Source organism: Rhineura floridana, chromosome 1, assembly GCF_030035675.1.
Source record: "Rhineura floridana isolate rRhiFlo1 chromosome 1, rRhiFlo1.hap2, whole genome shotgun sequence".
Classification (NCBI taxonomy): Eukaryota; Metazoa; Chordata; class Lepidosauria; order Squamata; family Rhineuridae; genus Rhineura; species Rhineura floridana.
The window spans coordinates 904,762-922,209 of record NC_084480.1 but is presented as its reverse complement, the minus strand read 5'-3'; the positions used below and the strand labels follow the sequence as shown (position 1 = coordinate 922,209).

General features: G+C 47.8%; 1 protein-coding gene across 1 annotated transcript; it reads left to right on the top strand.

Moving 5' to 3' along the window:
• The first annotated feature begins 1,555 nt into the window (after positions 1-1,555).
• On the top strand, positions 1,556-17,229 carry LRPAP1 (LDL receptor related protein associated protein 1). Its single transcript, XM_061612656.1, has 8 exons — positions 1,556-1,858; positions 2,923-3,067; positions 7,351-7,475; positions 8,702-8,822; positions 11,227-11,388; positions 12,376-12,458; positions 12,979-13,155; positions 16,217-17,229. The coding sequence occupies exons 1-8, from the start codon at positions 1,709-1,711 to the stop codon at positions 16,280-16,282; spliced, it is 1,029 nt and encodes a 342-aa protein (XP_061468640.1). The 5' UTR covers positions 1,556-1,708; the 3' UTR covers positions 16,283-17,229.
• Positions 17,230-17,448: the final 219 nt, after the last annotated feature.

Below are 17,448 nucleotides of genomic sequence, written 5' to 3'. Positions count from 1 at the left end.
AAACCTAAAAAAAGTATTTTTTTAGAAATGACCAATGTAGGGACAATGGGAGACCACCACCCCACTTTTCTAAGAAGCTGGATACGGACTGCAGATTAGCCACCCCCTGCTCTAGGCCATTTTTCATTGGGTTTTTCCTGACTGGGGGTGGTATTCAATGCTAGTCTTCTACTTAGAGTGGACCCATTGAAGTTAATAGACATTACTAACTTAGGTTCATTCATTTCAATAGGTCAACTCTGAGCAGGGCATACCTGAATGTAACCCTATGTCACACTCCCACTATGCAGGGCATGCTCAGCCTACAGGGAGGACCTGAGCTCTCTCCCCTCCTGTGGCTTCTGGCAACTGGTATTTGGAAGTATACTGCTTCGGGCCGTGGAGGCAGAGCCTAGCCATCGTGGCTAGTGGCCACTGACAGCCTTTTCCTCCTCCATGAACGTGTCTAATCCTTTTTCCAGATCCTCCAGGTTGGTGGCCGTCATTGCCTCTTGTGGGAGGCTAGTGGGGCGTCATGGGTGGGCGTGGGGAGAATATGTATTTAGCCCTCCTCCTCGTCAGCCAGTCAGGCTCATACTGGGAACCAGTTTCTTCCAGGTTCAAGGCAGGTTCGGGACTGATGCCAGCCGGTGTGTGAATGTTGGGGGGCGGGCTTCCAGAAAGGGGGAAAGTGAGGCTTGGGGATGGGGGAAGGGCTTTCATCCAGCTCCACTCTAGAACTTGTGTGGTAGACTGCTTCTGGTGAGGAGGCTCTTAGGCTGCACGTCAAGGGAGAGGAGGGGCGTGGGGCGCTGACCTTTGGGCCCCCGAAAGTATTGTTTCCCCCCAGGAGGGATGAGGTGTAACCAGGGAGAGGGAGGGGTTCTTCACCCCCAAAGGGCCAGGGGGCGTTCAGGCTGAGCTGGGAGGGGTCCAACCTAAACAGAGGGGGGCGGTGGGCGGGGACTTCCGGCAGGGGGCGTGTCTGCGCCTCCCTCAGCGTACCTGGTTGCCCTGGCAACGAAAAGGCGGGGCCACCCACTCATTTCCAAGGGAGAGGTTGGCGGTCCGGTCGCTCCCGATTGACGGGCCAGCGGCCAATAGGAATCGCAGAGCTGTGGGCAGGGCCAATCAGAACGAGGGAATACAGGGAGGGCGGGGCCCACCGAAGAAATTTTGCCCAATCGAAAATTGGTGGAGGCGGCTCAGAAACAAGAAATTACCGCGGCAGCATTAGCAGCTGCTGCTTGGAAAGCTCCTTTCGAGGCCCCTCCGCGAACCTCTCCTCCCAGCCCCGGCCCCAGGCGCAGCAGCGAGGACGGGAGTTCGCGGCTGCGCCTCGTGGGAGGGGGCCCGGTGCTCATCTACTCCCCCCCAGCCCAAGCCCTCTTCGACCCAAGACCTGTAGGCACGTGCCGCTCTCTACCCTTTTCCTATCTCTGTGGGGGACGGGGGCTGGCCCTGATTCGCTGGCCAATTAGCAGCGGGTATTGGCTCGGTGTTCAGGCGGCCAATGGGAGGCTGAGCGGGCGTGTGCTGTCATATGATTCCCGCCGCTCCGTCCCTCCTGGAGCCACGCCCCTTCCCCTTGGTTTGCTCGAGGGACGTCCCGGCGGGGAGGGCCGGGCAATCCCAGAGTGCGAGCAGTGCATTGTGGGCGGCGTAGTTGTTCCCTCTCCTGCAGCCGCCTCTGCCTCTTCTTCCTCCTCCTCCTCGGCCGGGCTCCGGGATGCTGCGGGCGGTTCTCCTCGCGCTGGCGGCGCAGGCGGTCGCGGGCGGCAAGTACTCGCGGGCGGCCAACGAGGCGGCGAAGGAGGAGCCCCCCCCCGCGGAGTTCCGCCTGGTCAGGCTCAACCAAGTGTGGGCGAAGGCGCAGAGGGTGAGGCGCCTGGAGGCGGGAGGGGAGTCTTAGCTCCGGGCGGGCCCACCGGGCGCCTGCCTGCCTGCCTGCCTGCCTTTGGGCGGCTCCGTCCTCCCTCCGTCGCTCCCACTCTGCCGCTGGGCTGCCGCGATTGAAGCTGGCCGGCTGGAGGGCGCCGCGCATTGACCCGCGTCCCTTCGTGGGCGACCTCCCGAAGGCGCCTCCTGGGCCGAGCAGCCGCGGACAGGCCGGAACCGGGAAAGAGGCGGGGGAGGCGGCAGCCAGGAGAGCCTTCCTTTACTGCTGGCAGCCTGCAGTTTCTTCCCCGGGCCGGAGCCGGGCAGGGCGGGCGTGTGCGTGGGGGGAGAGCCTGTCAGTGGGGCAGCGACGGGGCAGGAAGCAGAGAGGCAGCTGGCCTGGTCCATCTCCCCCCCCCCATGCATCCAAGGAGAGAAACCCTCTTATTAATGCCCTTTTGCAAAGCGGGTCAGAGACCGTCAAAACAGCAGAGCCTCCCGTGAGGGCCCCAAGGCCGGGCAGGGATTCAGATTCTGTTCCCCTCTCGGCCATCTTGTCAGGAAGCTGGTCTTGGATCAGGACCGTAGGGAATCTGACAAGAAGTCGTCTTCTCAGGTGTCTTGGTAAATTTAAAATGGCGGAATAGGTTTTGACTTCCAGACTTCCCTACCGGCTGGTGTTCCGTATCCCACCGGTGCAGCCCAAGCCACAGGTTGGGTTTTACTTAAGTCCCTTTCTTCCATACCCGAGACTTACAGCTGGCTGTTCTTTTAAACCCCCTCCTAAGCGATTGGCCCCATTATAGGGATGATTGTTGGAACCCTCTTAGAGGTCCACCTACACTAGCCCCATTCATTTGCAGCACACGCAGCCAGGGAATTATAATGCTGAGGCACTGAAGTAGATGAAGTAGGTGTTAAGGGCCTGCTGTAGCGGTATGATGTTCACTTGGCTGCTTGTATTCATTGTGTGGTGCAGCTGCAATCCACTTGAATTTAGAGCACAGTGCAACTGATTTAGTTGCTTCTTCTCACCCCGTCCCGGCATACCTTCTGTTTTCACAGCTTCACCTCTCTGCTGTTAAACTGGCAGAGCTCCACAGTGACCTAAAAATTCAAGAAAAGGATGAGTTGAGCTGGAAAAAACTGAAGGCTGAAGGGCTGGATGAAGATGGAGAAAAAGAAGCCAAGCTCAGACGCAACCTAAATGGTAAAGAATTGCATGGTTAAAAGTAGGCCAGACTTTGCAACACTGTGTAACTGAGGCTTTTATTTAAAACAATCAAATAAGTAAATAGAAAAATGAGGGTGATTCCCCTTCCCATTAGAAATGTGCATGCCTAACTGTGTGATGCATTCAGACACACTGTAATGCCATTATAATTGCTAACACTGTCACCATGACCTCATTAACGCTTATGGTATCAATCTCTTAAGAAGACATGGTAGTAATGGGTGACTTCAACTACCCAGACATAGACTGGCCGCATATGTGTTCCAGTCACGACAAAGAAGCAAGATTTCTAGATATTCTAAATGACTATTCCCTAGACCAGTTGGTCATGGAACCGACCAGAGGGATGGCAACCCTGGACTTAATCCTCAGTGGGGACCGGGACCTGGTGCGAGATGTAAGTGTTGTTGAACCGATTGGGAGCAGTGACCACAGTGCTATTAAATTAAACATACATGTAAATGGCCAATTGCCAAGAAAATCCAACACGGTCACATTTGACTTCAAAAGAGGAAACTTCACAAAAATGAGGGGATTGGTAAAAAGAAAGCTGAAAAACAAAGTCCAGAGTGTCACATCACTCGAAAATGCATGGAAGTTGTTTAAAAACACTATATTAGAAGCTCAACTGGAGTGCATACCGCAGATCAGAAAAGGTACCGCCAGGGCCAAGAAGATGCCAGCAGGTTAACGAGCAAAGTCAAGGAAGCTCTTAGAGGCAAAAAGTCTTCCTTCAGAAAATGGAAGTCTTGTCCGAATGAAGAAAATAAAAAAGAACACAAACTCTGGCAAAAGAAATGCAAGAAGACAATAAGGGATGCTAAAAAAGAATTTGAGGAGCACATTGCTAAGAACATAAAAACCAACAACAAAAAATCCTATAAATACATTCAAAGCAGGAGACCATCTAGGGAGGCGATTGGACCCTTGGATGATAAGGGAGTCCAAGGTGTCCTAAAGAATGATAAGGAGATTGCAGAGAAGCTAAATGAATTCTTTGCATCTGTCTTCACAGTGGAAAATATAGGGCAGATCCCTGAACCTGAACTAACATTTGCAGGAAGGGATTCTGAGGAACTGAGACAAATAGTGGTAACGAGAGAGGAAGTTCTAGGCTTAATGGACAATATAAAAACTGACAAATCACCGGGCCCGGATGGCATCCACCCGAGAGTTCTCAAAGAACTCAAAGGTGAAATTGCTGATCTGCTAACTAAAATATGTAACTTGTCCCTCGGGTCCTCCTCCGTGCCTGAGGACTGGAAAGTGGCAAATGTAACACCAATCTTCAAAAAGGGATCCAGAGGGGATCCCGGAAATTACAGGCCAGTTAGCTTAACTTCTGTCCCTGGAAAACTGGTAGAAAGTATGATTAAAGCTAGATTAACTAAGCACATAGAAGAACAAGCCTTGGTGAAGCAGAGCCAGCATGGCTTCTGCAAGGGAAAGTCCTGTCTCAGTAACCTATTAGAATTCTTTGAGAGTGTCAACAAGCATATAGATAGAGGTGATCCAGGGGACATAGTGTACTTAGACTTTCAAAAAGCGTTTGACAAGGTACCTCACCAAAGACTTCTGAGGAAGCTTAGCAGTCATGGAATAAGAGGAGAGGTCCTCTTGTGGATAAGAAATTGGTTAAGAAGCAGAAAGCAGAGAGTAGGAATAAACGGACAGTTCTCCCAATGGAGGGCTGTAGAAAGTGGAGTCCCTCAAGGATCGGTATTGGGACCTGTACTTTTCAACTTGTTCATTAATGACCTAGAATTAGGAGTGAGCAGTGAAGTGGCCAAGTTTGCTGACGACACTAAATTGTTTAGGGTTGTTAAAACAAAAAGGGATTGCGAAGAGCTCCAAAAAGACCTCTCCAAACTGAGTGAATGGGCGGAAAAATGGCAAATGCAATTCAATATAAACAAGTGTAAAATTATGCATATTGGAGCAAAAAATCTTAATTTCACATATACGCCCATGGGGTCTGAACTGGCGGTGACCGACCAGGAGAGAGACCTCGGGGTTGTAGTGGACAGCACGATGAAAATGTTGACCCAGTGTGCGGCAGCTGTGAAAAAGGCAAATTCCATGCTAGCAATAATTAGGAAAGGTATTGAAAATAAAACAGCCAATATCATAATGCCTTTGTATAAATCTATGGTGCGGCCGCATTTGGAATACTGTGTACAGTTCTGGTAGCCTCATCTCAAAAAGGATATTATAGAGTTGGAAAAGGTTCAGAAGAGGGCAACCAGAATGATCAAGGGGATGGAGTGACTCCCTTACGAGGAAAGGTTGCAACATTTGGGGCTTTTTAGTTTAGAGAAAAGGCGGGTCAGAGGAGACATGATAGAAGTGTATAAAATTATGCATGGCATTGAGAAAGTGGATAGAGAAAAGTTCTTCTCCCTCTCTCATAATACTAGAACTCGTGGACATTCAAAGAAGCTGAATGTTGGAAGATTCAGGACAGACAAAAGGAAGTACTTCTTTACTCAGCGCATAGTCAAACTATGGAATTTGCTCCCACAAGATGCAGTAATGGCCACCAGCTTGGATGGCTTCAAAAGAAGATTAGACAAATTCATGGAGGACAGGGCTATCAATGGCTACTAGCCGTGATGGCTGTGCTCTGCCACCCTAGTCAGAGGCAGCATGCTTCTGAAAACCAGTTGCCGGAAGCCTCAGGAGGGGAGAGTGTTCTTGCCCTCGGGTCCTGCTTGCGGGCTTCCCCCAGGCACCTGGTTGGCCACTGTGAGAACAGGATGCTGGACTAGATGGGCCACTGGCCTGATCCAACAGGCTCTTCTTATGTTCTTATGAGAGCAGCTTTCATTCTGTTGCAAGGAAGAATCAACAGTACTTCCTGCAAACAGTTTTGCAATTTTGCTGGCTCCGTGTTCTGCTAAAGTTGCATGCGCTGATTCTTGTGGAGTTGCTTGCAAGCCTTGGTCTGCTTTTGTCCCGTTCAGAGCCGAAAGAATGAGGCTGGAGTGTGTGTGCAAGTAAATCTCGCTTTATTAGAGTAATGGATACATCAAAGGCATTGCGCTTCATAGGAAACCCTACACTAACTCACTAAAGTCCCTAACTATACTCTAGACATGCTCTGCAGCGTGTGAAGGAAGTTGACTCAACGACCCCCTACTGGGAGTGGCAGGCTTATATAGGAAATGTTTTTGAACGTAATCTCTGACTCCTTCGTAATTCCTGTCTTTGCCCTGTCCGTTTCTCGCGGCGATGGGAACGAGGAGACAGGGGACGCGCATCCAACAGCTCATCTGAAGACACCTGCTCCCGAATAACAGGCTCGAGGTCAGGGGGCGGTGCCACGCTGGAATCCTCCTGGGAACTGCTTGGAAAAGGAGGAGCTGGCACTGACTCTGAAGCTTCCTCCCCCAAGTCCTCTGCATCAACTGGGGGCAGTGCGCTCGGCTCCTCAGAAAGGGCTTTACTCATGGGAACTGGCTGAAGAGCAGGCTGCCCCCCTCCCGCACGATCCTGCTCAGACACAACAATCCCCAACTCTGCTTCTTCTGGCTGCGGAGGTGCCTGAAACTCATGCCTCCCCCCTTCCTGTCCCTTCTGAGTTGGCTGCAGCGCAACAGCTTCAAGTTCAGCTCATGCCTGAGCTTGCCTCCATTAGGTTTTCCCAGACTGAGGCTCCTTGGGAGATCCACGCTCAGATTCTGTTTTGGTATCACAGCCTTTAAGTAGAAGCTACAGGAGCAGGATTTAGGGCAGGGTGAGAGGCAGGGAAGCAGGACAGTGTTCCTAGGTAGACATTTCGCGCCCGCTAAGCTTGCAAGAAATTGCGCAGATTGCTACAATGGTCAGCCCCCAGCACTACTCTTGGCCCATCAGTGTGTTGACTTTTCTCAGGCAAGATCATCAGGTTCTTGGGCTCCTACTGGGAGGAAGGGCGGGATATAAATCAAATAATAAATAAATAAATCTTGTAACAGTTTATGCATGATGTATGTGTATTAAATGGTCCTGAGTCTGCCATCTTGGTCAAGGACACACATGTTGCTTTGTCCATTTAATCCAGAATGCTGTCTCCCGTAATGGCTAATTAGATGCCGGGGGGAGAGGGGGTCGCACAAGCAGCTAGCAAGTGGTTGCCTGCCAGAAATTGGCTAGTAGTCCATTGATTTGGCTTCTGCCCACCTCTGTCTTTTGGAGAAAAGTGTTGCATGCAAAATATTTGGGCTGGAGAGAAAAGGGTCCCTGAACATGGTTTCTTCTGGCTTATGTTTCCCCTTCAGTAATTATGGCTAAATATGGAATGAACGGAAAGAAAGATGCTCAGCTGGGAGACACAAATTACATCAAAGATGGCCTGGAAAACGATCTACTTGATGATCCCAGGTTGGAGAAGCTGTGGAATAAGGTCTGTCTGGCTTATTCCCAAGGGGGAGGGCATCATTCCTTGTGTGGTTTTGTTTTCAGTTCTTCTGTTTGTTGTATTGAGAGCTGTTCCTCTTGAAGCTTGTAATGCAGAAATACTCTTAAAAACGATGGTAGTTGAATTTCTGAACTGGTGGGGGTTGGAATACATTATCTTTGAGGTCCCTTCCAACTCTGATGCTGTGAACTCCAAAATATGCAGTGGCAGCTCTCTGTCTGCAAAGGTGACAGAGGAAACATTTTCGTCTCTGCAATATTCTACTTGTTTCTCTAACCTTGCACACTCCCTTCCTAAATGATTGATTGTTTCTTGGTTGGAAACACTTGGGAGCTGAAAGGACACAGCCTGCAATCACCTCACTCATAATCGGGCATTGCTGGTGACGTATCAAAACAAGGTTTCCTTGTTAAGACCAGGAGAGAAAACTATAATTATTTACTAGATTTATATCCTGCCCTTCCTCCCGGTAGGAATCCAGGATGGCAAACAGAAACACTAAAAACTTTCTAAAACATCTTAAAAACAGGCTTTAAAATATGTTAAAACAAAACATCTTTAAGAAACATCTTTTAAAAAAAGGTTTAAAAACATCTTAAAAAGCAGTTCCAACACAGATGCAGGGCAAAGTGAGATGCTTCAGAAGAAATGCTGTGCATCCCACAATTGCAATCATAGACTAGTAGGAAGGGGCTGTAGGGTCATCAAGTCAAACATCTTGCACAATGCAGGAATCCAAATCAAAGCATATCCAACAGCTGGTGGTCCAGCTGCCTCTTGAAGGCCTCCAGAGTTGGAGAGCCCACCACCTCCCGAGGTCATTGGTTCCATTGTCGTACCATTCTAACAGGAAGCTTTTCCTGATGTTCAGCTGAAAGCTGGCTTCCAGTCAGCACCTTCCAGAATGGGATATTCTACAAAATAGGATATACCCCTGCCTAAAGGCAATTTAGAGAGCCAGTGTGGTGTAGTGGTCAAGGTGTTGGACTACAACCTGGGAGACCAGGGTTCGAATCCCCACATAGCCATGAAGCTCACTGGGTGGCCTTGGGCCAGTCACTGCCTCTCAGCCTCATGAAAACCCTATTCATAGAGTCACCATAAGTCGGAATCTACTTGAAGGCAGGACATTTACATTAAAGGCAATTACTTTGGCAAATTTGGTCAGAATTACGCTCTTGTTACTTGTATTCTTTGGATCTCTCTTCAAGGCCAAAACGTCAGGGAAGTTCACTGATGAAGAGCTGGATAAGCTGTGGAGGGAGTTCAGGCACCACAAAGAGAAAGTCCATGAATACAATATTCTGCTAGAGACTGTGAGTCGAACAGAAGGTAACTGAACATTGACCTAATGGGGACTGTGGCTAAGGGGTGGGACAACGTCAAGGGACAGGCATGGCTAGGGGACAGCGGCTGAACTGAGTGCGGGGCCAAAGTTTCTTTGGTTTTTATATATATATATATATATATATATAAAACAGTTTTGAAAGCAACAAACAGAACTTCACTCAAGCTTGCTCTGGATCCCTATAAGGATTCCATTAATCATCTAAAAATATATATGAACGTAATTTAACCGAACAGAGGTTTTTATTGCATTAACAAAACATTTCAGCCTCCGCCTTCATCAGCTGCTAACATACAAATGCTGTTACCAAGGTGGCAGTTATAGAGCTTTGAGGATGGAATGCTCAGAGGGGCTTCACTTGCAGAGCTAAGTAGTGGTGGTACTGTCCTCCAGGTTCAGGCCATGTGGTGCCAATGTGTCCAGAGAGTAAATCCAAAAGTTCTCCCTTTTAGTCAATGCTGCTGGATCTGGACACACACACCAACCCATTCCATAAAAAATGCAGCTGTTAACAAATCAACAGTAGAAAATAGCCACATAACCTAATAAAGCAGTGACTCAATAAAACCTTATAAAAATCATATTAGAGCAAATAAAGTTTTTTAAAAGCCAGTGAGTTTTTAAAAATGCATATGTAATTATTTTGTTCAGAATGGTCTCTAATCCAGCCAACAGCTGAACTGGAGAACGTGGGGAGTGGGAGGGCTCCTATTGCGCGAAGTGCCGCATTGCCAAGGATGGCTGCAGACCAGCAGCGCATTCTGTGAATGCAGAGCCAGCTCTTCCCCCTCCCCATCTTAAGGTCGCCAGTATTTGTTAGGATTCCTCTTCTCACAATTTTCCTGTGTCTTGGTGGTGACTGTTTCTTGGAGAAGAGGCATTGAGCCCTCGTTGGCTGGATTAACAAGGCACCTAATGCAGAGAATCTGGGCACAGCCGACACGGCAAGTAAGAGCAAATTCTTGCCTTTTTTAACCTCCCCCCCCCCCCAAAAAAAAAAAATTTTTTTTTTTGCACAGGACTATTGGTATTTGGGGTACAAAATACATGAGGCATCCTGTGAACTGTGAGGGGCATTTGTAACAGCGATTGGGAAAGGGTTAGATCCCAGCCTGAAAGCGATTTAAAGAGCCACATGGCACATTTCCTGGCATGGTCACCCTTCAAACCAGACTTGGAGTGCAGTCTGTGGCACTTCATTTGTCCCTCTGAGCACAACATGTAGGTTGAAAGTCTGCTGACACGTGCCTTAACCACTTTGGCTCATTTATATCCCTCCCTCCTTGACATTCATGCTAGTGTTATAAAATGACAGAACAGCCAGAGGACCCAAAACAGGATGCACAGTTAATTGGCAGCACCTGCCTGCCTGATAGCCTGAATCAGCAGGACTCTCCTGTTTTCCACAGTGGGCCAAGGCACCATGAATCCCAGTATCCTAGGAACTTCGATGGAGGGCTTTGGCTCTTCATCTGGCTTGAAAGGTCTCCCAGTGAGTAGGGATTTGCCTGCTTTCCAGTCTGGCAGGAATTGGATCCTGCAAATTAAAGGCCACACAGAATGATGGATGTTGTTGGAGGCAGCAAGAGGGCTGGAGGAGACAGGTACTCCTGAAGGTTTCCTTTAAATAGGAAGGAGCCCTTGTGAGGGAGCCTGTTCTCCACCTACACACCTTTCAAATGTTGATCTTCAGGAAGCAGAAAATCTAGATGGCTGGAATTGTTCTATTGCTGAACTTGAAGACACAGAAGATTCTCAAGATCATGTTTCAGATTGTCTGCAAAATGTCACAGTTGCTCCTGTGATTGCAGCTTGAACCAGTAGGAATAGTTTGATATTTTCATGCTACACCATGGTAATTCTAGCAGCAAATCTCAGACCAGTGCTGCAAGCTAAATTTCACGTGCCGGAAACAATTGTTCCTCGGGATTCCAGTAATAGGCTTTTATAAGCATTGTCATCAAGGTTCATGTCCAAAGCTGATTTGGAAGTCTTGCACAGGTGGCTTGTGGGAAGTGTGGCTTGTGAGCTCATTCAAGACAAATCCCCAGACTCATTGCTTGAGGAAGCCTCTTGGATGCTGTGCATGTTTCATCTGTTTCCTCCATTGCTGGCTCTTTACTGGGGAATTGAAGGCTCTACTGGGGGTGCCATTTTCTAGTGGGGTGGGTGGAAGGGGAAGCTTCTGTTTCTGAGCATTAGTTATTTAGTCCATTTTTTTCCCAAATGTTTAATACTGTGTTGTTTATGGTAGTGTCTTATGCAGACTCCCATTTTACAATGTGACCAGGTTGGATGAGAAGAGAGTACCAGATTTCTCTAGAACCTGTATGCATTTCTAGGTCCTCACAGTTTGCTCCAGTTGATGGCATTTTACATTTTTTCCAGACACCCATAAAAATATGATCACCCCGTTGGAAGAAGAGATCCCCCTCAAGCAGGAGCTGCTCCACAACAAGCACTCGGAGCTCAAGGAGAAGCTGCACAGCATCAATCAGGGCTTTGAGCGGCTGCGCAGAGTTACTCATCAGGGCTACGACTCCAGCAGTGGTACGGCCCCACTCCGTGGCTCCCTTGCGTGGGCGGCACACGTGGCTGGGAGGCAGGTGGATCTGGGCCAGTCTTCGTGAATACCACAGCTGTCTTCTGGTATTGGTGATACACCCATTTTGGACTGAGGCAGGTCCTGTGAGACCTCCTGATGAGTGTTGGAGAAAAGCTGTCTAGAGCTGTCTGAGCCAGCCAGATGCCTCCCTTGGGTGCAGGCGGTGGAGAGCTGCACTTGGGCTGGGAGGAAGGCAGCAGGGCTGAAGGTTCACATTGCCATGGAAGCGGATATGTGGTTGCTGGGGTTTTTTGACCCAGGGTGTCCCATGAGGGGTCGGGGGCCAGCAAGTGTGGCCTGCAAACCTGCATTTGAGGCTGGGGAGGATCCCCCCTTTCCATCTCAAGTGATTGGCAAGAGAGGGAAAAGAAGTCCTCCTTGCCTCTTAATGTGAGGCTTCATCCTGGCAGATCCAGCCGTGTAGCTAACCCTTCCTTGTGCATGTTCATTGTGGAACATGATTTGCATGAGGAGGTGTCTCTCTGGTTTCCATCCACATCTTTTCGAAGGCAGCCTTGGTTCCATTTGCAGGGGATTCCCTCCTGGCCCATGCACCTTGGCAGCTGCCTCCAAGATCCGAGGCGTGTGCCTTGGGGTGCCACTTGCTGGGGAGCAGCAGTGGTGCAAGGGCACTGTTGGCACTCAGGTCTTGCTTGTGGTCATCTAGTTGATCTCTGTAAGAATGAAGATGCTGTAGAGCTGTGGCCTGATCCAGCGGGCTCTTGCACTCTTTGAACAACTGGAATAAAACGTGTACAATCCCAGGTTCTTAGCTGAAGCTTGATAATCGGAAATGTTTATTGACCAACTGTAACAACTATCTCTCTGTTTGTGCACAAGTATTTACTAAGTAAAACAAATAAAAATAAAACATATTAGCTCTGTAGCTGTTTGTGTTTCAACACTGAAGTCTACCTCATTTCCTCCTCCAGAATTTGAGGAGCCCCGAGTGATTGATTTGTGGGATCTGGCTAAATCGACCAATTTTACAGAGAAAGAACTTGAATCCCTTCGGGTATGCGTGCTTAAAGCTATATGTTAAGCTTTTTTTCTGGCTAAATTTTGATCATCTCAATATCCTATTGACTCAGACAAATTCAATAGTGTTGTCTCTCCACTTTAAAATTTGGTGGGCCCAAAAGTTCCAGTTGGCACCCTTGGGACGTGTTCATCAGAAATGAGGTTGGCAGGAAATGGTGAGTTTTGCAAGGCACTTCTTGTCATGCTGGTGGCTGCCTCAGAATGTTTTGTAACAAACATCCGTACCTGAAAAGTACCGGAGTGCCTTATGGAACAGAGTTCTAGTAGTCTGCATCCTTTCTTATGTTCGTGAGCGTTTGGTGGATGTGGCTTGCATAAAAATAATGCTGAGGATCTGCTGAGCCCCCAGAGGTGCGAAAGCGTGCATTTTGATTGTAATTTGTTTTAATTGTTCTTAATACTGAATTTTTAACCGTTGTAATCCACCCTGGGAGCTGCTGGTGAAGGGCAAGTAATAAATTTAATAATAATAGTAATAATATTTGGTCTTCTAGGAAGAACTGAAACACTTTGAAGCAAAGGTTGAAAAGCATCATCATTACCAGAAACAGCTTGAGATCTCGCACCAGAAGCTGAAGCACGTAGAAGGAACTGGAGATGAGGAGCACCTGACCAGCAACAAAGAGAAATACGCAGTGCTTGAAGAAAAGACTAAAGAGCTGGGCTACAAGGTTGGTAGGAAAGTCCTGCTGGGCGATATCCTCAAGGCAGGGGAGAGTCCAGGAGCCTCTGTTCTCCCCTCACACATTTATTTGGAGTGCTTTTGTGGTCTCCTCCCAGTGAGGGTGGAAAGTTTGGGGCAGCCTTGTGCAGTAGAGAGACAGTTCTGGAGATGAAAAGGCATGTTTTCACAAATAATCTGCTTGGTCACATATATGTTCCAGTCGTGACAAAGAGGTAAAATTTCTAGATACCTTAAAGTGACTGTGTCCTAGAACTGACCAGAGGGACAGCGACTGGGGACTTAAGTGGCACCCAGGACCTGGTGCCAGATGCAAGTGTTGTCGAACTGATTGGGAGCAGTGACCATAGGGCTATTAAATTAAACATACATGTAAATGGCCAATTGCCAAGAAAATCCAACAGAGTCATATTTGATTTCGAAAGAGGAAATTTTCCCCCAAATGAGGGGATAGGTAAAAAGAAAGTTGAAAGGCAAAGTCCAGAGGGTCAAATGACTCCCAAATGCGTGGGAGTTGTTTAAACGCAATATTAGAAGCTCACGTGGAGTGTATATTGCAGATCAGGAAAGGCACTATTAGGGGCAAGAAAGTGCCAGCATGGTTAATGAGCAGAGTCAAAGAAGCTGTTAGAGGTCAGAAGGCTTCCTTCAAAAAATGGAAGTCTTGTCCAAGTGAGGAGAATAAAAAGCAACACACATTCTGGCAAAAGAAATGCAAGAATAAGGGATGCTAAAAAAGAATTTGAGAAGCACATTGCTAAAACATGAAAACCCACAAAAAATTCTAGGGAGGTGATTGGACCCTTGGATGACAAGGGAGTCAAAGGTGTGCTAAAGCAGGGTAAGGAGATCACAGTGAAGCTAAACAAATTCTTTGCATCTGTCTTCACAGTGGAGGGCAGAGGGCAGATCCCTGTACTTGAACTTTTGCATGAAGGGAGGCTGAGGAACTGAGGCAGATAGTGGTGAAGAGAGATGAAGATCTAGGTTTAATAGGAAAAATAAAAACAGACAAATTGCCGGATCCAGGTGGCATCCACCCGAGAGTTCTCAAAGAACTCAAATGCGAAATTGCTGATATGTACCTTGTCCCTCAGATCTGCCTCCATACTGAGGACTAAAAAGTGTCCAGTGTAATGCCAGTCTTTAAAAAAGGGTTGAGGGGGGAATCCCATAAAAAAACAGGCCAGTTAGCTTAATGTCTGTCCTGGGAAAACCGATAGAAAGTATTATTGAAGATAAAATAACCTAGCATATAGAAGAACAAGCCTTACTGAAGCACAGCCAGCATGGCTTCTGCAAGGGTAGGTCTTATCTCAACCTACTGGAGTTCTTTGAGAGTGTCAACAAGCATATTGATAGAGGTAATATGGTTGATGTAGTGTCCTTGGAGTTTCAAAAAGCTTTCTACAAAGTACCTTACCAAAGGCTCCTGAGTAATCTTAGCGGTCATGGAATAAGAGGAGAGGTCATCTTGTGGATCAGGAATTGGTTAAGCAGCAGGAAACAGAATAGGAATAAATGGACAGTTTTTCCAATAGAGGGATTTATTTATTTATTTATTGCATTTATATACCGCCCCATAGCCGAAGCTCTCTGAGCGGTTTTAGTAGAAAGTGGTGTCTCCTGAGAATCATTATTGGGACCTGTCTAATAAATGACTTAGAGTTAGGGGTGAGCAAGGTTTGCTGATGATACTAAATTGTTCATGGTCATTTAAACAAAAAGAGATGAAGGGCTCCAAAAGGACCTTTCCAGACTGAGTGAATGGATAAAATGTCAAATGCAAAATTTTTAAGCAGCTTACAAAACGCAAGGAGGGGTTTTGTTGACCAAATACTTGGAGCATGTCTGAAGTTTTATTGTAGTAGCTATATGTTTATTTCTGGGAGGCTGACTTCTGATTGCATGGAGTTCCTCCAGCTGTTTTGCACTTCAGCTCCTGGGCACAGCTGTTGGCTGGGGCTGATGGGAGATGTAGTCCAAAACATCTGGAAGGCACCAGGTTGGACAAAGCTGCCTGCGGGGGTGGAGCACAATAAAAAATGTCCCAGGCTCTCACCTGGTTTTAGAGTAGAGTATCCCCAATTTCTAATCTACAAGCTTTGGGAAATCCAAAATGGAATCCTAGATTAGTGTTTAGTGAAGAAGGGGATAAGGGATGCAGCATCCAGGAGCATCTTGTGGCTAAAATGAGCAGCTGGCAGAGCCTGAGCGTAAGTGACACAAGAGCCAGCGCTGGATGTTGACACTAGCTGTGCCCTCATCCCTCTAACCTTGTTAGGCTCCCCCTTCCATTCTCCCCCCCCCAAATTGCGGGCATCTGTCAGAAGCCACTCACTCATCTACCCCTCTTGGGTTGCTTGATCTGATGTGAAAACTCACTCTTAGTAGATGCCCTTCCACTGAAGGGGGAGGAGGTCAGGACTGTGTGTGGGGGTGAGATCCTGTTCCTCCTCCTCCATGCAGTCATTATAAGTGTGGAGGAGAAATTTGCACAAGGCTTCAGAACCGCCTTGTTGGTGAGAAGGGTCGTGGATGCGCTAGACACCTTTCTGCAGGAGAGCAGCTCTTTATCATAGAATCGTAGAGTTGGAAGGGGCCTATAAGGCCATCAAGTCCAACTCCTTGCTCAATGCAGGAATCCAAATTAAAGCATACCCAACAGGTGGCTGTCCAGCTGCCTCCTGAATGCCTCCAGTGTTGGAGAGCCCACCACCTCCCTAGGCCATTGGTTCCATTGTTGTACCTCTGTAACAGGAAGTTTTTCCTGATGTTCAGCTGAAATCGCTTCCTGCAACTTGAGCCCATTATTCCATGTCCTGCACTCTGGGACGATCAAGAAGAGAGCCCAGTCCTCCTCTGTGTGGCAGCCTTTCAAGTACTTGAAGAGTGCTATCCTATCATATCTCCCCTCAGTCTTCTTCTCCAGGCTAAACATGCCCAGTTTAAACTGACAGAAACTTGCAGCTCTTTGCTTAACCTCCTTCTTTTGGCGTTCTGCTGTGATAGAAGTTCCAGTGTAAATAACTATGTCTTTGTCCCCTCAGGTCAAGAAACACCTGCAAGACTTATCCAGCAGAATTTCTAGAGGTCTTCAACACAATGAACTGTGAAAGTTTCTTGTCATACTAGGATCTTTGTATGTTGATCAAAATGCAATTTGAAATATATTCTGAGATTGATATAATTACTTAAAATTCTGATGCAAATAGTCTTTGGTACAGAGATCTTCTCCCACAGTGTCTCTGGAATTTCTCCTCACCCCTCTTGTTCCTCTCTCATATCAGTGGATCTGTTAACAATGTGAAGAATGTCTTGTCCTGCAGGCCTAAAAACTGTACAACAACAGAAGCCTTTGAAACGAGAGGTGATGCCAAGCAAAGGGGAACATTGAGAGAAATAATTTAACTGCTAGGAAATGTATTTCTGGGGAGGGGGGGCAAAAGGAGGCGCTGAAAGTTTTTAGATTGCAGCGTTAATTGCTCTTTTGAATGAAGAGTCAAAATGGGGCCATGCCATGATGCTGACTCCTGAACCTGGAACGAGAGTCTCTGCAGGTCTTGGTGACAGTTTGCTCCTTCTGCAAGGACCAAGTGTTTTGTGTTAAGCGTGTGATGCTACAGACAGGAGGGCCCCTGGGGGGGTACTGGCCAAATTAGCAGGCTCCTCCCTGCTCTTCATTCCCATGGGTTGGAGGGGGAGTCTTGCTGCTGTCGCTGCCACCTTTACCTCCCCCACTGGAGCCACTTCCGTGTCATCTCCCCCAAAGGGCTCCTGCTGCTCCCTCCAGTCGCTGCTAGAGGCATACGACAGGCACTTTCCACCTGGGGCTGGGTTGACTCCTTGGGAAAACTGGTCCAGCGGAAGAGTGGCTAACTGCGTGGTGGTCTTTCCTGAGGGCATCTGGGAGCAAGAAGAGGGGCTGTCAGGAAGGGGGTCTGTGTGGGACTGTAAGAAGACCAGTGTTGCATGGCCAGGTACAACAGCACTGAGTGACTTGTGCACTTTTCGTTTAATTCCATTTCTCTGTTACGTTTTATGAAATAAATGGTAAAAATAAGGTCTTGGTCTGTTGATGACTCCAGCAGCTTGGCTAAATCCTTCTTTGGATTTTCCTGTTTGCAGTGGCTGCCCAGATATTCAGAAGGTGGCTGAGTGGCTGCTTCATGTAAACTGGACGGCATCTCCACGCAGGAAGATGCGCTTTGGGAAAACCTCCATGACAGAAGTGGCAGCTGGAGTCTGGCTTAGTCTGAAACGCTACACAGAGCTCTTAGCC

What these genes read in the sequence shown, in the direction of transcription:
- LRPAP1 (XM_061612656.1), top strand. Translation starts at nt 1,709, where the DNA reads ATGCTGCGGGCGGTTCTCCTCGCGCTGGCGGCGCAGGCGGTCGCGGGC. An exon ending in TGGAGAAGCTGTGGAATAAG is followed by an intron (nt 7,476 to 8,701) that starts GTCTGTCTGGCT and finishes TCTCTCTTCAAG; the next exon opens with GCCAAAACGTCAGGGAAGTT. An exon ending in AAGAACTTGAATCCCTTCGG is followed by an intron (nt 12,459 to 12,978) that starts GTATGCGTGCTT and finishes TTGGTCTTCTAG; the next exon opens with GAAGAACTGAAACACTTTGA.